The sequence below is a fragment of the Hippocampus bargibanti genome, linkage group LG06 (genome assembly GCF_051943395.1).
Source record: "Hippocampus bargibanti isolate YZ-2025 linkage group LG06, ASM5194339v1, whole genome shotgun sequence".
Classification (NCBI taxonomy): Eukaryota; Metazoa; Chordata; class Actinopteri; order Syngnathiformes; family Syngnathidae; genus Hippocampus; species Hippocampus bargibanti.
The window spans coordinates 10,201,951-10,219,993 of record NC_142739.1 but is presented as its reverse complement, the minus strand read 5'-3'; the positions used below and the strand labels follow the sequence as shown (position 1 = coordinate 10,219,993).

Sequence of the window (18,043 nt, the reverse complement as noted above, 5' to 3'; positions counted from 1 at the left end):
TCAAAAATACGTCACGCTGCTTTCTGTCTTGCACTTTCAAAAGAAAAAAAAAACATTATTGATTGGAGATTTCCCTATTGTGGGACGATCAAAGGTTTTCTGATTAGTATTCTAGTATTCGCCCACGTTCAATGACCACTCGACCTCTTCATACTGACTTGACCAAAGATGCAGTCGCCCCTTGATTGGTAGCTAGTCACTCACATCTCTCATTTTGGGACACTTAACCGGCAACACTCACATTCAGTACACAACAACAATTCTTCAATTAATTTAATGTGGGCTTTTGACGTGTGGGGGGTTTGGGGGGAGGGAGGTGGTGCCAGAGGAGAAAACCTATGCAACGTGCGAAGGTCAGAGCTACAGCACAGATTTGAATTCCTCAACTTGGAGCTCTTAGCATTTTAAATAAATAAATACGAATAAATAAACAGATAAAAACATAAATTAATAATAATAAATATATGAATACATAAATAAATACAGTATTTTCTGGTGTATATGTGCACATGTGCAAAAAATATATATAGAATAATATATATAATATATATTAATCTATGTGTAATATAGAATAAAAAAAAATATATATATAGAATAATATATATAATATATATTAATCTATGTGTAATATAGAATAAAACAAAATATATATATATATATATATAAAATAAAAATTAAAATAAATACATACAGAAATAAAGTGATTTGTGACAGAAATGTCACATCTGCAAAATACGTGTTCCTAATACACTTTTTTTTTGAAAATCCAGTTTTCAATGCTTGTATAAAAGATTACCTTTTTCAAACCCAACAAATCAATTGGTTTGCCGATTACGATTTTCGGCACACACACGTGTGTAATGTTGCTTGTTCTGTAGCCACAAAGGGACATATGTCTTCTTGTGCCAGTTCCAAGCTCGGATAAGAGGGTTGTGTCAGGAAGGGCATCCGACGTCAAAGCTTAGCCAAAACAAACATGCGGATCAAACGTCTAAAAATGGAGGACACTGATTTGCCGTGGCGACCCCTTGAAGGGAAAAGCCGAAAGGAAAAGAAGAATAACAAAGTAAAAAACAAACCTTTTCTCCAGGCCAATATTCACATTCATGTATGAGACAAGAAGCCAACATTAAGGGCAAGAGCTCTTTTTTTACACAAAAAAAGGTCATCCAAATCTTGTACGTTTGTCTTGCATTTAATTTTGAACTGACCAAAAATTATTAGGCCTGCTATGTTATGCAATTTAAGACAGTTACCAAGTCATGTTTGCCGTCTAGTGGTCATTGGCAACATTGCAATTACAGTAAAGTCTCGTTATATCGATATTTAAGGGTCTGAAAAAATATCGATATAACCGGGACTATCGATATATCCGACCCTGTTTGCATGTAATTTTCTCTGTGCGTGCATAGAAATAGTATCGATATAACCGGGACTATCGATATATCCGATATCGATATAACGAGACTTTACTGTATATATATATTTTGATTTGTCGCTTGTCACCCCGGATTTGCATATTTTTTTGAATATTTTACATTTTTTTTCTGGAACTCCCCCTAAGCCATCCCTTTTTCACGGAGTCAGCAAGATCGTAGAGCCAACAATGAAATCTCCCAGATGGATGCTCCTTCTCATTTGAAGCACATCCATCAACTTCAGTTTTGACACTGTCAGCAACCTCTTGGAAAACTGCCGTGTTGAACTTGACAAGAAACAGACCCCGTTTCTCCCTCCAAAGAAAAAAAGAGTTGCATCTTCAAGCGGTCATCACTCGAGTGTCAGTCAGGAGATGCTGATTCAGGTCTGCGATGGGCTGCTGGCCAGTGTCGCAATGAATGCGATGGTGTAACTGCATTACGGCAGTGCCACGCTGTCAGCCTTGTCTAAATCAGACGTGAAGATTCACTTTCGGGACAGGAGATGCAGCAGACAAGATACATGCGGGCTGGAAGAACTTTTTAATGCAATTTCAAAGTCTTTAATGGATATATATATATATATATATATATATATATATATATATATATATATATATATATATATATATATATATATATATATACAGTAAAGTCTCGTTATATCGATATTCAAGTGAGTCCGAAAAAATATCGATATAACCGGGACTATCGATATATCCGACCATGTTTGCATGTAATTTTCTCTGTGCGTGCATAGAAATAGTATCGATATAACCGGGACTATCGATATATCCGATATCGATATAACGAGACTTTACTGTATATATATATATATATATATATATATATATATATATATATATATATATATATATATATATATATATATCAGTGACGTGCGGTGAGGTTCATGGCTGGTGAGGCACTGACGTCATCAATGACGCCACCGCTCGTCTCTACTTCGTATTTGAACGGTAAATGTGAAAATTCAACTATTTTGATAAAAAATCCTAAAACGGTGAAGTTAAATGGGCAAGCACTTTAAAGTACAAATCACTAAATACATCTAACTGTTTAATTTATTTTTTCATTTGATATTTCCATGATGATGACAGGTGAGGCACTGCCTCACCTGCCTCCACTGACTGCACGTCACTGATATATATATTATATATATATATATATATATATATATATATATATATATATATATATATATATATATATATATATATATATATATATATATATATATATATAGTGAGACCTCAACTTACGAACTTAATTGGTTCCCAGGCAGTGTGTGTAAGGCGAAAAGTGTGTATCTCAAAACAAAATTTCCCATAGGAAACCATTAAAATGGGAATAATCCGTTCCCGGGATTCCATAAAATTTACTTTTCAACTAAATAAGCCTTAAAACTACACAACATTCCTCATTCTATGTATAATAAATGTGCTATTGTATTGTAATGAAAGAAATACACTGCATTGTATCATAAAGTCACTTTATTTACATTTGTGATGGTCATTTATGGCTTGATGGAATGGCGTTGGAGGTCGAAGGTCAAAGGGAATTGCTGTTTGGAAAGAGAGGCGCATTACATGAGGACTGTAATTAAAGAAATAAACTGTGCTGTAAAATAGTTTTATTTACCTTTTTGATGGTCGTTGATGGCTTATGGAAGGAGAGTCACCTTCCATAAGGACTGTTGGTAACTTAACTTCTGGTGCTGTTCGGTCGTGTGCTTCTGCCGAAGATCACTCCGCCAGCCTTGGTGGGTGTGTATTATGAAAATAGTGCCTATTATTAGGTTTAATTTTCATAAATTTGACATTTGTAAGACAAAAAGAATGTAAGATAAGGTGTTTGTAAGTTGACATATATATAGTATAAGTGATTAACATGAGCACATATGCGCAACCTTATTTCATTGGTTTTGTGAAAGTTTATTGTCAGCTTAAAAAAAAGAATTGTGACAAAATCTCCTAAGTAATAATTTAGCGAAGCGACAGAATCATGACGACATTGTCATCGCACTTATCCACTGCATAAATGATGATGATTGAGTCAGTACATTGAAGGTGGTTTCCATGGAACTATTTGTACCTCTTAAGATACAAATGACACAAAAGTGTTGACATGTTAATAACTTAAGACAAAATAAATAAACGGAGAAAAATGCATCATATGCATTGGCTTGTTGAAAAGATGTCAGTATAGCCATATTCTACATGAATATTTATTTATTTCTCCAGTGTTGTTGTGCTAAAGTCATCCTCATTGGTCCATCTTAGTTGAGAAAGAAAATAAATGCATCAGAAATCAAATTTGTAAGCAGTTTGTCACTAAACAGGTGTAGTGCAACGTTAGCAAGTTAGAATAATCAAACGTCCACTAGGCACATCACCTAGTATACCTTGTATTAAAAACACTGATTTGGAGTCTGTTTATACATTCTGACATTTGATTTCAAAGCCAAGAAATTGGTCTTTGTATGTACTTTGTGGTCTTTGTATGTACTTTGTACATACAATTAATGCTAAAAAACGACACTTCATTATTGTATATGCTGAAACCTCTTCAGTGCAGACTTATTCCGTTTTGTAACTTCCACGAGGCTCTTGGAACACCCCGCGCTCCGTTGAGTGCATGGAAAAAGCGTGGGCGTCTTTCTGTGACTCCGCCCACTTCAAGGGGGCATGCCTGAGTTTTAGACCACCTCGTCAGATTCCAGATTGTACTCCTCATAGAGGGCATCCAGGATGGTCATCTGCCTATCCATGGCGGGCAGGTAGATGCTGAGATCTCTGTGCATGCCGCGAGCGAAGCCGCTCTTGAGCTCGTCGCCTTCTGTCGTCACCAAGGCGGCGGTGAAGCTCTGATAGGACGGAGCGGCTCGCAAAGCCAACTAGAAGGCAACAGGAAGGGGGAGATTGTGAGGAACCTCAGAACAAAGCGCTTCACGGTCTTCAATTGGCTCATACCGCAAAGACTCCCCGGACGACCCATCCGTGATACTGACGAAGAGTCTTGCCGTAAGCGTGATCTGAAGAAGAGGACCATGACAAGAACCAAATCATTTCAAGCAACTCGATTCGTTGAGCTTCGACTCACTGAGGGCTCCGTGGATGTCCTGCTCGCCCGCGTTGACCTGCGAGAGGAACTCCTTGAGGAACTTGAGGCCCCGTCTGAGCCACAGCAGAGCCTCGGTGGCCGAATTGCGCACCTGAGCAACCTGCGCGTGCACCTCGTGCAGCACAATGGACTGCAACGTGGGGAAGCTGGCCGGGTCCGACATCAGTTTCTGATTGATCTTCTATAAGCAGGACACGAAAACTTGGAATCGCTTTGATGTCTTTCTTTATGGTTAAAAAAAAAAGAAGTGCTGCAGTTCACACATTCACTCACCTTGATGTTGCCCACAAAGTCCATTTTCACTGGCGCAAAGACGGTGGGGCCAAGTTTGTCTGAGAGGAAACAAACAAAATCATTCTTTATTTATCAATGTAGGACAGGTAAAATAAATTAAAATACAAAATACTAACATCCTTGAAATGCGAGACCATTTTTTTTCAGTGAGAGTTTTGAAAGGCGCTTAAAAATGAAATGTATTATTATTATTGAATAAATGAAGAGTTAAAGGACAACCGACATCACTTTTTTGTTCCCTAACTGCCATCAGAAAAACATTTTATAGCATCTAAAATACCCAAAACACGCAGGATGATATTTTTAGACAAATACAAAACCAATAAAAATGACTTAAAATGTCTAAAAATGTCTTCAAAATGACCTCAGAGATGGCCAGTTTCAGAAGGTCCCGCCCCCTTGTTCGTGGTGTTACGCCAAGACGTCTTGCCTTACTCTAGAATCAAAACAATGGCTTCAGATTCGGAGAAGATGCTTTCTTGTTACGCATCCAGTTATGAATATGATTCAAATAGTTCTGAAGAGGAAAGCATACATGTTTGCAATCGATTAAAGAATTTATTCTGTGTCATTTTGAGGCATCTGGACAGAAATGTAGCACCCAAAAAATGGAGAAGATGGCGCCCAAGCTGCGTCAGAAATGGGCTGATTTGTCTGCTGGGAATTTTTGTCAGCGAATATCAAATAGTTGTCTCGGTCCAACACACAACGATTCACCATTGCGTTATTTATGTCTTTTCCTTTTAATTTTGCCATCAACACGAAGTTTTCAGACCAAACAAAGTACCCAAAACGCATTGTGTGTCGCTTTCTCGGTCAGGGGCGGTCCAAACGTGATGTCACGTGGGGATCGTCATCAACTCGAAACAAGACTTCCTGAATCTTAAAAGGTAAAATATAGCTATTTGCGGTGGAATCTTTGTAAAATACGCTCGGTAGAAGTCATTTGAAGCCATTTTACAAATTATGGACACAACTTGTCCGGAGACGTCGGTTGTCCTTTAAGTTTGCAATAATTTAAAATGAAAATTTTTCACCCCCTCTCACACTCATTCACTCACTCTCTCTGTCTCTCCCTCTCTCTGTCTTTCTCTCTCTGTTTGTCTCTCTCCCACTGCAACTCTCTCTGTCCCCCCGTCTCTCTCTCTCACACTCTGTCTCTCTCCAACTCCCACTGTCTCTGTCTCCAACTCCCACTGTCTGTCTCTTTCCCACTCCCACTCTGTCTCCCCCATGTCTCTCTCTCTTTCTCCCATTCCATCTCTCCCTCCCCCGAGGCCTCTCTGTTTCACTCTCTCTGTCTCACTCTCTCACTCCCACTCTGTCTCTCTCTGTCTCCCCACAACCCTGTCTCCCCCGTGTCTCCTATCCCCACTCTTTCTCTCTCTCCTCCGCTCTGTCTCTCCCCCACCCCTTCTCTCTCTCTGTGTCACTCTCCCACTCTGTCTCTCTCTCTGTCACCGCCCCCCCCCCTGTCTCACACACTCTCTCAAAATATTGTTCAATGTTAAAGGACAACCGAAGTCTCCGGACAAGTTATGTCAATAATTTGTAAAATGGCTTCAAATGACTTCTACTGAGCGTATTTTAAAAAGATTCCACCGCATATAGCTATATTTTACCTTTTAAGACTTGCGCTGAATATACAGGAAGTCTTGTTTTTAAGTTGGTGACGAGTCCGTATGTGACGTCATGAAAGAACCGCCCCCTGACCGAAAAAAGACACATTGTAGCAGTCCTTCAATCACGTCAATGCATTTTGCTGTACATGTTTGGTCTGAGAACCGTGTTGCACCCAAAAGCCGCCAGAAGAAGGCATCCAATTTATCAGCCTGTGGAAGCGGAGGTGGCCACTGGAGGTCGCCATTTTGTGCCTCTTTTCTGCTGATCCATTGTTGCCCCAATGTTGCCTCAAAATGGCATGGAATAAATTCTTTAATCGATTGCAAACATGTATGCTTTCCTCTTCAGAACTATTTGAATCATATTCATAACTGGATGTGTAACAAGAAAGCATATTCTCCGAATCTGAAACCTTTGTTTGGATTTTCCAGCAATGCAAGACATCTTGGCGTGACGTCACGAACTGGGGGCGGGACTTTCTGAAAATGCCCAATTCGCAGCCCAATTTTTTGCAGATTTTGGACACTTTAAGTCATTTTTATTGGTGTTTTGCATTTGACTAAAAATATCATACTGCATGTTTTAGGTATTTTAGATGCTATAAAACGTTTTTCTGATGTCAGTTAAAAAACAAAAAAGTGACGTCGGTTGCCCTATAAGTGTTCATAAGTGTTCATAACTGTCACATTTTCAACATGAATTCCTGATCATTAAATTGAAATGAAAGACATTTTTGATCAATCTTGAAGGCTTCAACAAGCATAAAGATTGTTTTTGTCAGCGATGACGACAGCGGCGGTGGTGATGACGATGGTGAAATTCCCAAGATGGAGGTGAATGAAGATGAGAGAAGAACGAACTTCATTTTTGTGAATTTGCGTGACCAAACCTGAAGAATCAAGAACTCACGTTTTTCTTCCTGACTATGGCGAGTCCAGGCGTTCCAGACCGATGAGTTACAATATTTTGCGTTTATTTATATTAGTCGATCATTGAAAAAGATGAAACTCATTATATGGACACATGTATGGACAATCCTTCCAAAATCTCAATATTAAAAATCCAAATTTCTTCTATTCTTGGATGTGAGTTGTCCTTCTTATTTAAAAAAAATCATGAAATCTATCACTTCATATGTGGTGAATTGAAATAAGATATGTACTATCGATAAAGACTTGTACAAATGAGTTTCAGGATGAAACACTCACCAGTCTGCAAAGGTTTGGCATGTGAGGGAAGGAAACAAAAAATGCAACCAACGCGAGCACAAAAAAATGCCCATTCGAATGAGAACCAATGTAATAGTTGCTTTAAAAAAATTACATCATAATAAAACCCTATGATGGATGGAGCTACCTGGGTGGCTATTTGGAAGATAGCAATGATAATTTATTCTTCGCGTGAAGGTATTTCAAGCACGCTTCTCTCAGAACTGAGCATGATCATCTTCAGGATGCATTTTGGATGTACACCAGTTCATTTCAAGGTGACACATTAAAAAAATAAAAAAAACAGCATCAGACACCACAGATGTGAAGGAAGGCCAGGCAGCAAAGCATTTAGAGTGTGTGAAGGACAGAACAAGCAGCAATGGTATGAAAAGAAACAAAATTGGCGAAACACCACTAGTGGGTGGCCTTTTTTGTTCAGAAAGGACACAACTGGCCTACCTAATACAGGCACTATCGCATAGCATGAGTCCAAAAACTCTTGCGTGGGGATGCCATTGTCGTCATCCAGCTTTAAATCACTAAATCTAGAAAACAAAAGGGGAAGGGAAGCAGATCCAAACAGGACAATATTAAACACGTCATTGACTTTATTCGAGACAAAGGAGACACAAAAATACTACAGAGAAGCAAACAAAGCTGACGAGAAACATCAGATCGGCGGCGTGCATACGGCCTGAGAGACGAAAGCGCAGCTTTGGTCAGACAACATCCAAACACTGACGGCTCGCGTGACTTTGCTCCATGTCATATGTCACTTGCGCTTTCCATGGCATACTGTATGTATGCCAGTGGTGGGCCGTCAGGGCCTGCAAAGCCTTCTCGACTGGGCTAAAAATATCTGAATCACAGACTGATGTTAATTATATTTAGTCCATGAATTCTTATGAAATACTTCCAAATTGTCTTTCATGCATCCTTCCATTGATTTTCTCCTGTTGTGCCGCTTCCAGTTGTGTGTTTTCGTATATTAGCATTTAACCAATCACATTTCAGCCATCATTTAAAAATTAGTTCTGCAGGCCCTGGAGGATAAAAATCAATGGCGATTAAACTGTTGCTTTAACCAATCAGAGTTCGAGTTGGCAACCCAAGGACTGCTGGAAGGCGCTGGCAACGTAAGAGTTTTCGCAAAATAAGATTGGCTTGTCACATTATTGGCAAGTCACTAGCCAATCATAGTATCACTAGCTGCTCGGTGATAAGAGCATACTGGCAAGAGCAAGCACACTGTATGTGTCGTGAGCTGCCTAAGCAAATATATTGTTGTGTTGATTTAATAGTGGTTTTGTCAACCCACGGTGGTAGAAGGAGAAGAAATAGATTTGATGGAGATTTACTGTAAAAACAATTTTCAAATGGGACTTTTCAAGAATAGATGGACAGCATTAAGGTTGGGCAGCTCTGAACCTAGCAAAAATAGAAAATAATATTGCAATTTTATGAGGTGATCAATGATCATGAATGTCTTCAAGACGCCGCCGCGAGAGTGGCTGCCTTTCCAGCAGCTCATGTATTTTGTGTTTCTACTTTCATTCCTTTCATCACTTTGCTGCTGTCAAATGTAAATGTATCCACTGCGAGACTAATAAAGGCAAATCCAATCCAATCCAGACGTTCATAGTAAAAATTCGAACAGTTTAATTAGAGTATTGAAGTTTCTTCAAGTCACAAGTTATTTCCTGGCAAACAGCACCCTCAAGTGGACGTGTAGTAAATCACACCACACTCACAGATGTGGATTGATTCAGACGTAGCACTACTGAAGGCCTAGGGTTGACATGAATGGCTCGGCACTGATATACACTTTATTCACTCAGACAGTAAGAAAATAAATATGACATCACACGAGCTTAAAACACATGAAATGTAACGTTACGAAACCGCCTTTATTTGTGCTGGTATCAAGTCAGTGAAAAATATAGAAAATGCATCACATTGACATTGGATCGTACCTGTGAGTCATTGTGCTGAAAAAAGTCTCCACCAGCTCTTCTGGCTCAACGGAATCCTTGAAAATCTCTTCGTCACAGTCGGCTTGGTTTGCATCAGGAAGCGCTTCCTGTCTAGGCTCCTCGCCGCCACGCTCGGTGCTTCGGTCCCCTCCGCGAGTCTCCTTTTGCTCCTCGTCCTCAACAGCCGCTGGCAAGCTTTTAGCTTGAGAGGTATTCGGCGATACGGGAGGAAAAGGATCGGCATGCTCCCCCTGGAACGTGCTGTCGCCGTCGGATGTGTCTGCGTTGCATACGGGAAACAAGTTAGCATTGGAAATCAAGAAGCAATACAGGTGGACATATAAATACATTGTCTTTTAACTCATTCACTGCCATTCACGAATTTATTTGGAAATTGAAAAGCACGACGTGGAGCGCCATTCCCGAATTTGTTCAGGTTTTGGTTTTTCTTACGTGGGATGTCGATAAAGCGCTGGTCAAACCCCTGGCATTGTTTTTTTCCTTCCAACAAGGGGGCAGCATTTGCCTTTTGTCCATGTCAGCGCTTTGTTACAGCTTCGCTATATATTGTAAATTAATACATATATATTGCAGTGTATTTTGCCACAAAGGGACATCAGTCTTCTTGTGCCGGTCCCAAGCCAGGATAAATACAGAGGGTTGTGTCAGGAATGGCATCCGACGTAAAAGCTCGGCCAAAACAAACATGCGGATCAAACCTCTGAAGATGGAGGACACTGATTCGCTGTGGCGACCCCTTGAAGGGAAAAGCCGGAAGGAAAAGAAGAATAAATGATCGCAGATTGCAGTGTATTTTGGACAGCCACCCCCATTTCAAGCTCAGATAACTCCAGACCCATATAACTTAGGAATTAACTTTTTACGCTGAATTGAATGTTTGTGTAGTCCTAAAACTCAATATTCTGTGGGTCCTGCAATTTGAGTGAAAATGACAAAAACCCTGGCACTGGAGTGGACACATTTTTGCACATCGTCTGCCAGTGAATGAACTTAACATCTTGTTGATTTCTTGCACCATTGGCCCCCATTATTTGCAGGATATTGAGAACCACAAAATGCATAGTCAGGTCATAAGTGTCGTCGTAAGAAGTCAAAAGCAAAGACGTCCGTGTCTCCTCGAGACGGCAAACCATCATCCATCATCATCAGCCAAAGTCAACATCCCTTTCGCTTGTTGCATAAACAACGACCCAAAAAGGTCATCCATCTGCACATTATGCCAACACAAAATGAGTGGCGGAAGAATTGGACTTACTAGACGGGGAAGGTTGACGTTCTGGTCCAACTGGTTCATCTGGTGCTTCTGTGCCAGAATCAAGGCTACGGGTATCATGTGACAACACTTCTGTTTCCGACAAATCTCTCCACCTGGGATTTATTTCAAGTAAACATTGTAATTTTCTCATGGTGACATGACGTGATACTTTGCCGTACTTACTTTTCTCCGAAGCGTTGATTTAAGTGATTGATGGGTTTCATCTGGAAGAGGTATGAAGGTGTCACACGTTTGCTGGGCTTTGATTGTATCAGCTGTCAAAACAAATGTACCTTCTGCGGTCTGACGGCGGCGATGGGAGGCGACGCCGGCGGGGTCTGCTTGGATGCATCTGGCGCAAATGTACGATTGGCTATCTGCATGCACTCCTCAAGGGTCTTGAGGAAAGTGGTGCAGGTGGACTTGACCATCTCGCCTGTTTCTATGCCAGTCTGAAAAGAGAACCGAGACCAGACATGATGTCAGGGGTGGGCAAGACTTCGAATTTACTTGGCAAAAACACGACGCAACTTGACAGTGGATAGAAAAGGTCTACACACCCTTGTTCAAGTGCTATTTTTATGTAATGACAAAAAATACAACAAATTGACCAATACAAATATTTTCAAAACAGATTTCCAACATTAGCCCGTTCAATTCCATTCAAAAAAGAAAACTGTGAAAAACAACACAATGAACAATTGACATAACGCTGTTGCAAAGTGAGCACACATTCTCATTATTGGAAATGTGTTCAGAATGAAACAACAACTTTAAGTCCTGGAAAATGAGAGTCAGTACACCTTTGCCACCTTTTAAAATGATTAACCCCAAAATCTCTTTCAGCTGTTTTAGAAGGATTTTGAGGCCATTTTTTGGAGTCACATCTTGCACCCCGAGCAATAATCTGCAGAGAACTTTCAAGGCAGAAAAGGAATTTGTTGACTCAAAGGTAACAGTAACGAAGAGGGTATGAAAAAAATTTAAAGACATTAAAAATATCGTGAAACCACCAAGGACACTCACGAAGAAGAACAATATGGGACAAAAGTGGTGATTCCAAGAATCTAAACTTCCAAAATTGATGAAAACAAAAACAGACCGATCAAGGAGAGTGATAACAACGTAAAAGAAACTGCAGGAAATGTCAGCTCTTCTTTATATGTTTTTAACCAATGAAGTCAGATGTCAAGATGTAAGGAAGATTTATACTCAAGAAGGAACAGGAAATGCCACACTGGTTCAAACATTAAGTAACTTTCCCTCTGTCATCTTTTGTATTGGGAGTACAGTAAAGTAATAGACAATATGAAATATGGTTGGCAGCTTATACGGTTAGTTTATATTAAAAAAAAACAAGCCCTTACTTCTCGTGCGTCACCAAGCTGGTTGTCATCATTCTTGATTTTGTTCACTTGTTGAAGGAGAAGGTCACAGTACAACCTGAGCTCAGACATCTTGGTCTTTAGTGCTTCTGAGTTCTCTTGGAATTCTGAAAAGAGATGCAAACACAATAATGCTTTGTTGCAGTATTGGACTCTCAAGTTAACTGCTCATTTTACAATGCAACCTTTACCCTTCTCTCTTTTTGTCCGGTTATCTGTCAGGCAAGCTTTTGCTGTTCCCAGAGCAACAAGCCATTTTTGCCTCTCTGCTGCATTGATGGCTCTCAGGTAGAAGTACTGCTCTCCGGGTATGGTCAAGTCAAGCCGTGTGGAGTCAGATGAATGAACTAATAACCAAGATATACAGGTAGTAATTGTCAATATGCCAGCATGTACGTTAAGGGAGCCATTACCTCCCAATTATGCGATGTGAAAGATGATCAGATGCGTCTGAGAAAATCATTATGATTTCAATGATCTTTTAACTACATTTTTATTTGTTTGATTAGGTTGTGTGACATTTTTTAAATGTAAACCACGTTTCTTGTCTCAAGAAAGGATTAGAGTGGGATGTACAAACCTTGAATTTCACAAACGGAGATTTTAATGCTTCCCTTGCAGCCTTTCCAAGCATCCTCTTGAGAGTCATAATAGGACAAAGTTCCTCCGTCGAGCACAAACCATCGAGGTTGCCATCCTGGAACAATGTTTAAAAATAAACACACATGACGGAAATGAAACTACAGTACATCTTGTAGCACAAGTATTTTAAAGTTCGAGGAAAGTGACACCTACCCTACTACGCATTTAAATCTATCCAAATAATTCACAGTTGTTGTTATCGCACGATGAATTCATGACAGTTTATACAAATCCATGTTGCTAAAGCACAAGCAACCGTCCGATGCTGTTAGCATACACTAGCTTGCCCTCAACGTCTATATACTGTATGTTACCACAAACTCAACGTTGTCATGCTAGCTCGCTTCCATCACGACTGCAGCTACAGCATCAGAATAAGAGCGAGGTAATTACCGCTTATGTAATTAGTCCACTTGTATAGCATTCCCTCCATCGTTGAGGTGTTTCGTGTCATTCATTACTTGTTTGTCATTATAGGATTAAACGCACAGCTGACTGAATGCAACCACTGCATCTGCCCCCAAGTGAGATTTGCGTAGTTCAGTAAACAAACGCATACACTACATTGCGTCTACGTTGGTCAAAGTACGGAAACTTCTTCTAGAATACCTTTGTAAATGGCCACCTTGCGTATCGTCACAGGATTTGCGTCGGGTGGACATGGATTTAAATAAGTGACATAAACCTAAACCAATGAAACGACGAGATTTTGATAAAGGGCGGGATTTTTGTAAATGATCCAATAGGAATTGGAGGAGGGAGAATTGTGGAACAGTGATTCTGTTCATGAAGTTTGGTGCCACGTAGCTAACCTAAAACACTGTTACAGTATAAAATTTATGAATATGATTAAAAGAACCGATTTGCAAACTCCGTGAAGACGTGTTGTAAGTTAAATGAATACAATGATCTTGTTTTCCTTTTCCTCGTTATTGTCGTTTGTTATTATGCTGGCCCATGGAGGCAAACTACCCGACCCTGAAGTCAAAATAGAAGTTGTCCATCAACCTCTCTTGTGTCACCGAAAGACAAAATATGGCGACATGCTTCTTGTCCATTACGAAGGATACTTGCACAGCAACGGCACCATGTTTCACTCAAGGTAATCTCTTGATTGATGTCAAATATCACATAAAATATTCCTGATTCAACCATCACCCAACATGAGCTCTTAAAAAGTGAAATTCTGATGTGCATGTGTGTCTGTATTCCAAAATAACATTGATGGATACTTGCAGCCGCCTTGAAGGTGATAAAAATCCAGTGTGGTTCACCCTCGGGACCCGAGAGGTGATCCTGGGCTGGGACAAGGGTCTGCAGAATATGTGCATTGGAGAGCGCCGGAAACTGATTGTCCCTGCACCTCTGGCATATGGAAAAGAAGGGAAAGGTACGTTCAAAATAGCCTACGATAATGAGAGAAGCAAACTGTCAAATAATGTTTGTTTGCAGGAAAGATCCCTCCAGGCAGCACTCTGCTTTTTGACATTGAGGTCATTGAAATACGCAATGGGCCAAGGTCGCACGATTCCTTCCAGGAAATGGATCTCAATGATGACTGGAAACTTTCCAAGCAGGAGGTGGTGATTATTTTATTTCTTTATTTATTTTGCAGAAATTAGAGTGCACTCGCACCAGACAAACTATGCAATGATCAAGCACATGTCACTCATCGTTTGAGTGTGTTGTACCGTGTTCAAGCAAGGAATAAATAAGTGTCGAGGGTCCGCCCCATTCTAGGATGCAAAAAGCCTACACTCAAGGTAACTCAAAGTATTCAACATTTACCAAATAAAAATATATCCCCCCCAGAAACTAGCCAAATTCATAAACATTGTTCTAAAAGAGAAAAATAAAATAAAGTCGCAATAATGCCAAGTGATTGTCTAATTTGAGTGCACATATGCGACGTATTATAAGTGTTGTTGTGGGCCTCACAGGTGAAGGTGTACCTGGAGAAAGAGTTCGCAAAACATGGCTACTCTCCAAACGACACCCATAATGATGCAATGGTGGAGGATATCTTCAAAAATGAGGACGAGGATAAAGACGGTTTCATCTCGGCTAGAGAATTCACTTATCAACACGACGAACTGTGAAGGATACATTTCATCAACACATGCTGGATAACTACTACAGCTTTTAACACATGTTCTTACCTCTGAATTTTGGTTGTTTACTTGATGTTGTGAATATTTGTGCTCTAAAAAAGTCACCATGGGTGTATTTGAATGAATAAGTTATTTTTTCCCGTAAAATAAACAAAATATTTACCTCAAACAATTTGTGGGTTATTTGGAATTTGAATTTGCGGTCATATTTGGTGATTGATAATCTCTGCCTGCTCACTAGAGGGCGCACTTGTACCTGATGAGCTGCTGTCCTGTGCTTTTTTTCCCCCTATGCTTGCATAGAGTCCGAATGAGGTAATAAGTACAGAATGCAAGGCACATCGAATTCACATAGTGGTGAAACATGTTCCCACACCTTGAGAAACTGAAAGAGTGAGAACGTTGACGGGTAAAATTTGACATTGAATTTGAGATAGATAGATAGATAGATAGATAGATAGATAGATAGATAGATAGATAGATAGATAGATAGATAGATAGATAGATAGATAGATAGATAGATAGATAGATAGATAGATAGATAGATAGATAGATAGATAGATAGATAGATAGATAGATAGATAGATAGATAGATAGATAGATAGATAGATAGATAGATAGATAGATAGATAGATAGATAGATAGATAGATAGATAGATAGATAGATAGATAGATAGATAGATAGAATATAGCTTCAACAAGACAGTTTGCAACTTCAAACCTTGGCTTCCGGCTCTCGACAACAAATAAAATACGTTATAGGGCCCCACTGAGTCGCCTGTAAGACAGTGGTACTCAATATGTCGATCGCGATCGACCAGTCGATCTCCAAGTTACGACAGTATTGGTAGAGATCGCATGACAAGGTGATGTGAAACTGTCCTGAACTGACGCTATACAAATAAAGTTGAATTCTTTGGAATAAAACTTGACGTCAGCCTATCAGCCATCCCGCCACTTGATTGATACACCGGACAACCAATCAGATGGCATTCATTTATTATGGTACACGGCAGTGGACATTTCCGAGTTGAACGACGCGAGGCCTCCAGGGTTTGTTTACCTCTCAAAACCCCGCATCTAGGGCCGCGGAGGCGGTTTCGCGATATTTTACCACGAGAACTGGAAAGTCATGCAAGTGCCAGTCCCGGAAACTCTCTCATTTGAATGCCATGCATGTAAAATTTCCGGACCCTCTCCCACAGTCCTAGCCACTGTATATAGTCCCCCGAAACCACATTGTGACTTTTTAAAAGATTTCTCTGCTGTTCTCACACACCTCTCCGCTCTCTCACCAAATATAATTATTCTGGGGGATTTCAACATACACATTGACAATTGCATCCATCCCCTCACCAAAGACTTCATGTCCTCACTCGACAGTTTTGGCCTGCATCAATTCTCTGATTTTCCCACGCATATAAAAGGGCACACTCTGGACCTGATATGCTGCTTTGGCTTTACCCCCGCCAACTGCACGGCAAATGAACTACCTGTAACGGACCATTTCCTTGTCTCATTTAACATTCCCATCACACTCGCTCTCCCCAAACCCCCCGCGCCCCACATCATCACTTATCGGAACATCAAACACATCGACACTGTCACCCTCACTGCAATGACTGCCACCCTGAATCCGGACTACAACTCCCCCCCTGATGAACTTGTTTCCCGGTACAACACGGACCTTACAAACATACTCAACGCCCTTGCTCCTGTAAACTCTGAAAACTCGGCAACTGCAAAGACTCTACAAGAAGACCGGCCTCACTACTCACAAGGACATGTACACAGCTCACCTCACCCATTACAAGGACTATCACACGCGCAAAATCACAAAACTATTCTGGACTGATTGACTCAAACACTGGAAATGCACGGACACACTTTTCCCTGTACAACAAAACCATTCAACCCCCTATCTCTCCCCCCCCACACTTTCACTTCTCAGACACCTGCGACGCTCTGCTTCTGTTTTTCAATGAAAAGATCGACAAGATCCACCAGCACCTCGGCTCCTATGTATCTCTCCCCGAACCTTCCTATTTCCCATCAACTGCTATCCTCTTTGAACTCCCTCATCCCTTATTAATTTCTGACTTCATCACCAAGTCCAAGAATTCCACCTGTCAGCTGGACCCCATCCCTACTATCCTCATCAAATCTTGTCTACCCTCTGTCCTCCCTTTTATTTCAGCTATTATTCACTTCTCTCACTGGAATTGTTCCTGTCCCACAAAAAACTGCAGCTGTAACGCCAATTCTGAAAAAAACTTTGCTCAGATCCCAACGATTTCAATAACCCACGTCCAATTTCTCATCTTCCATTTATCGCTAAAATTATCGAAAAAAAACTGTTGCCTTTCAGCTCCCCCTCACCTCACTCACAATAACCTCTATGAACAATTCCAGTATGGTTACCGTCCCTGCCACAGCAATGAATCAGCCTTCATAAAAATCACTAATGATCTTCTCGTGGCAGGAGATACCGGTTACCTCTCTATTCTCATCCTTCTTGATCTATTTGCAGCCTTTGACACCATTTCTCACCCCATCCTGCTCAACCGACTTTCCACTCTAGGCGTCAAACACACCCCACTTAGCTGGTTTCACTCTTACCTCACTGGCCGCTCACAGTTTATCCAAATTAACTCATTCTCACTTCACGGTCCTCTCCTGTGTCTTCTGGTGTGCGCCAAGGGTCTGTTCTGGGGCCCCTTCTCTTTATTACATACCTTCTTCCCCTTGGTGGTATCTTCCACAATTTTGGCATTCATTTTCACTGCTTCGCAGATGACACCCAACTCTACCTCTCCAGTAAACCCGACGCCTCTCTTCCACCTGCATCCCTTACACTTTGCCTCTCAGAAATTAAATCCTGTTTTTCTCATAACTTTCTCAAACTAAACAGTGAAAAAAATTGAACTTCTTGTCGGTACTAAATCCACCCTTCACAAAGAAAACGGTTT

At 40.5% G+C, this 18,043-nt stretch overlaps 2 protein-coding genes across 2 annotated transcripts; one reads left to right on the top strand and one right to left on the bottom strand.

The window, feature by feature from the left end:
- Positions 1 to 3,695: 3,695 nt before the first annotated feature.
- Positions 3,696 to 13,613, bottom strand: plekha8 (pleckstrin homology domain containing A8). The gene is made up of 13 exons (XM_088998998.1): positions 13,357 to 13,613; positions 12,902 to 13,018; positions 12,513 to 12,668; positions 12,304 to 12,428; positions 11,230 to 11,388; positions 11,120 to 11,160; positions 10,937 to 11,049; positions 9,661 to 9,940; positions 8,147 to 8,232; positions 4,833 to 4,891; positions 4,539 to 4,740; positions 4,409 to 4,470; positions 3,696 to 4,332 (listed from the first exon to the last, which is right to left on the bottom strand). Exons 1-13 carry the CDS (start codon positions 13,415 to 13,417, stop codon positions 4,135 to 4,137), a joined length of 1,659 nt encoding a protein of 552 aa, XP_088855124.1. The 5' UTR covers positions 13,418 to 13,613; the 3' UTR covers positions 3,696 to 4,134.
- Positions 13,614 to 13,727: 114 nt separating this feature from the next.
- Positions 13,728 to 15,237, top strand: fkbp14 (FKBP prolyl isomerase 14). The gene is made up of 4 exons (XM_088998999.1): positions 13,728 to 14,065; positions 14,202 to 14,353; positions 14,416 to 14,543; positions 14,904 to 15,237. Exons 1-4 carry the CDS (start codon positions 13,860 to 13,862, stop codon positions 15,060 to 15,062), a joined length of 645 nt encoding a protein of 214 aa, XP_088855125.1. The 5' UTR covers positions 13,728 to 13,859; the 3' UTR covers positions 15,063 to 15,237.
- Positions 15,238 to 18,043: the final 2,806 nt, after the last annotated feature.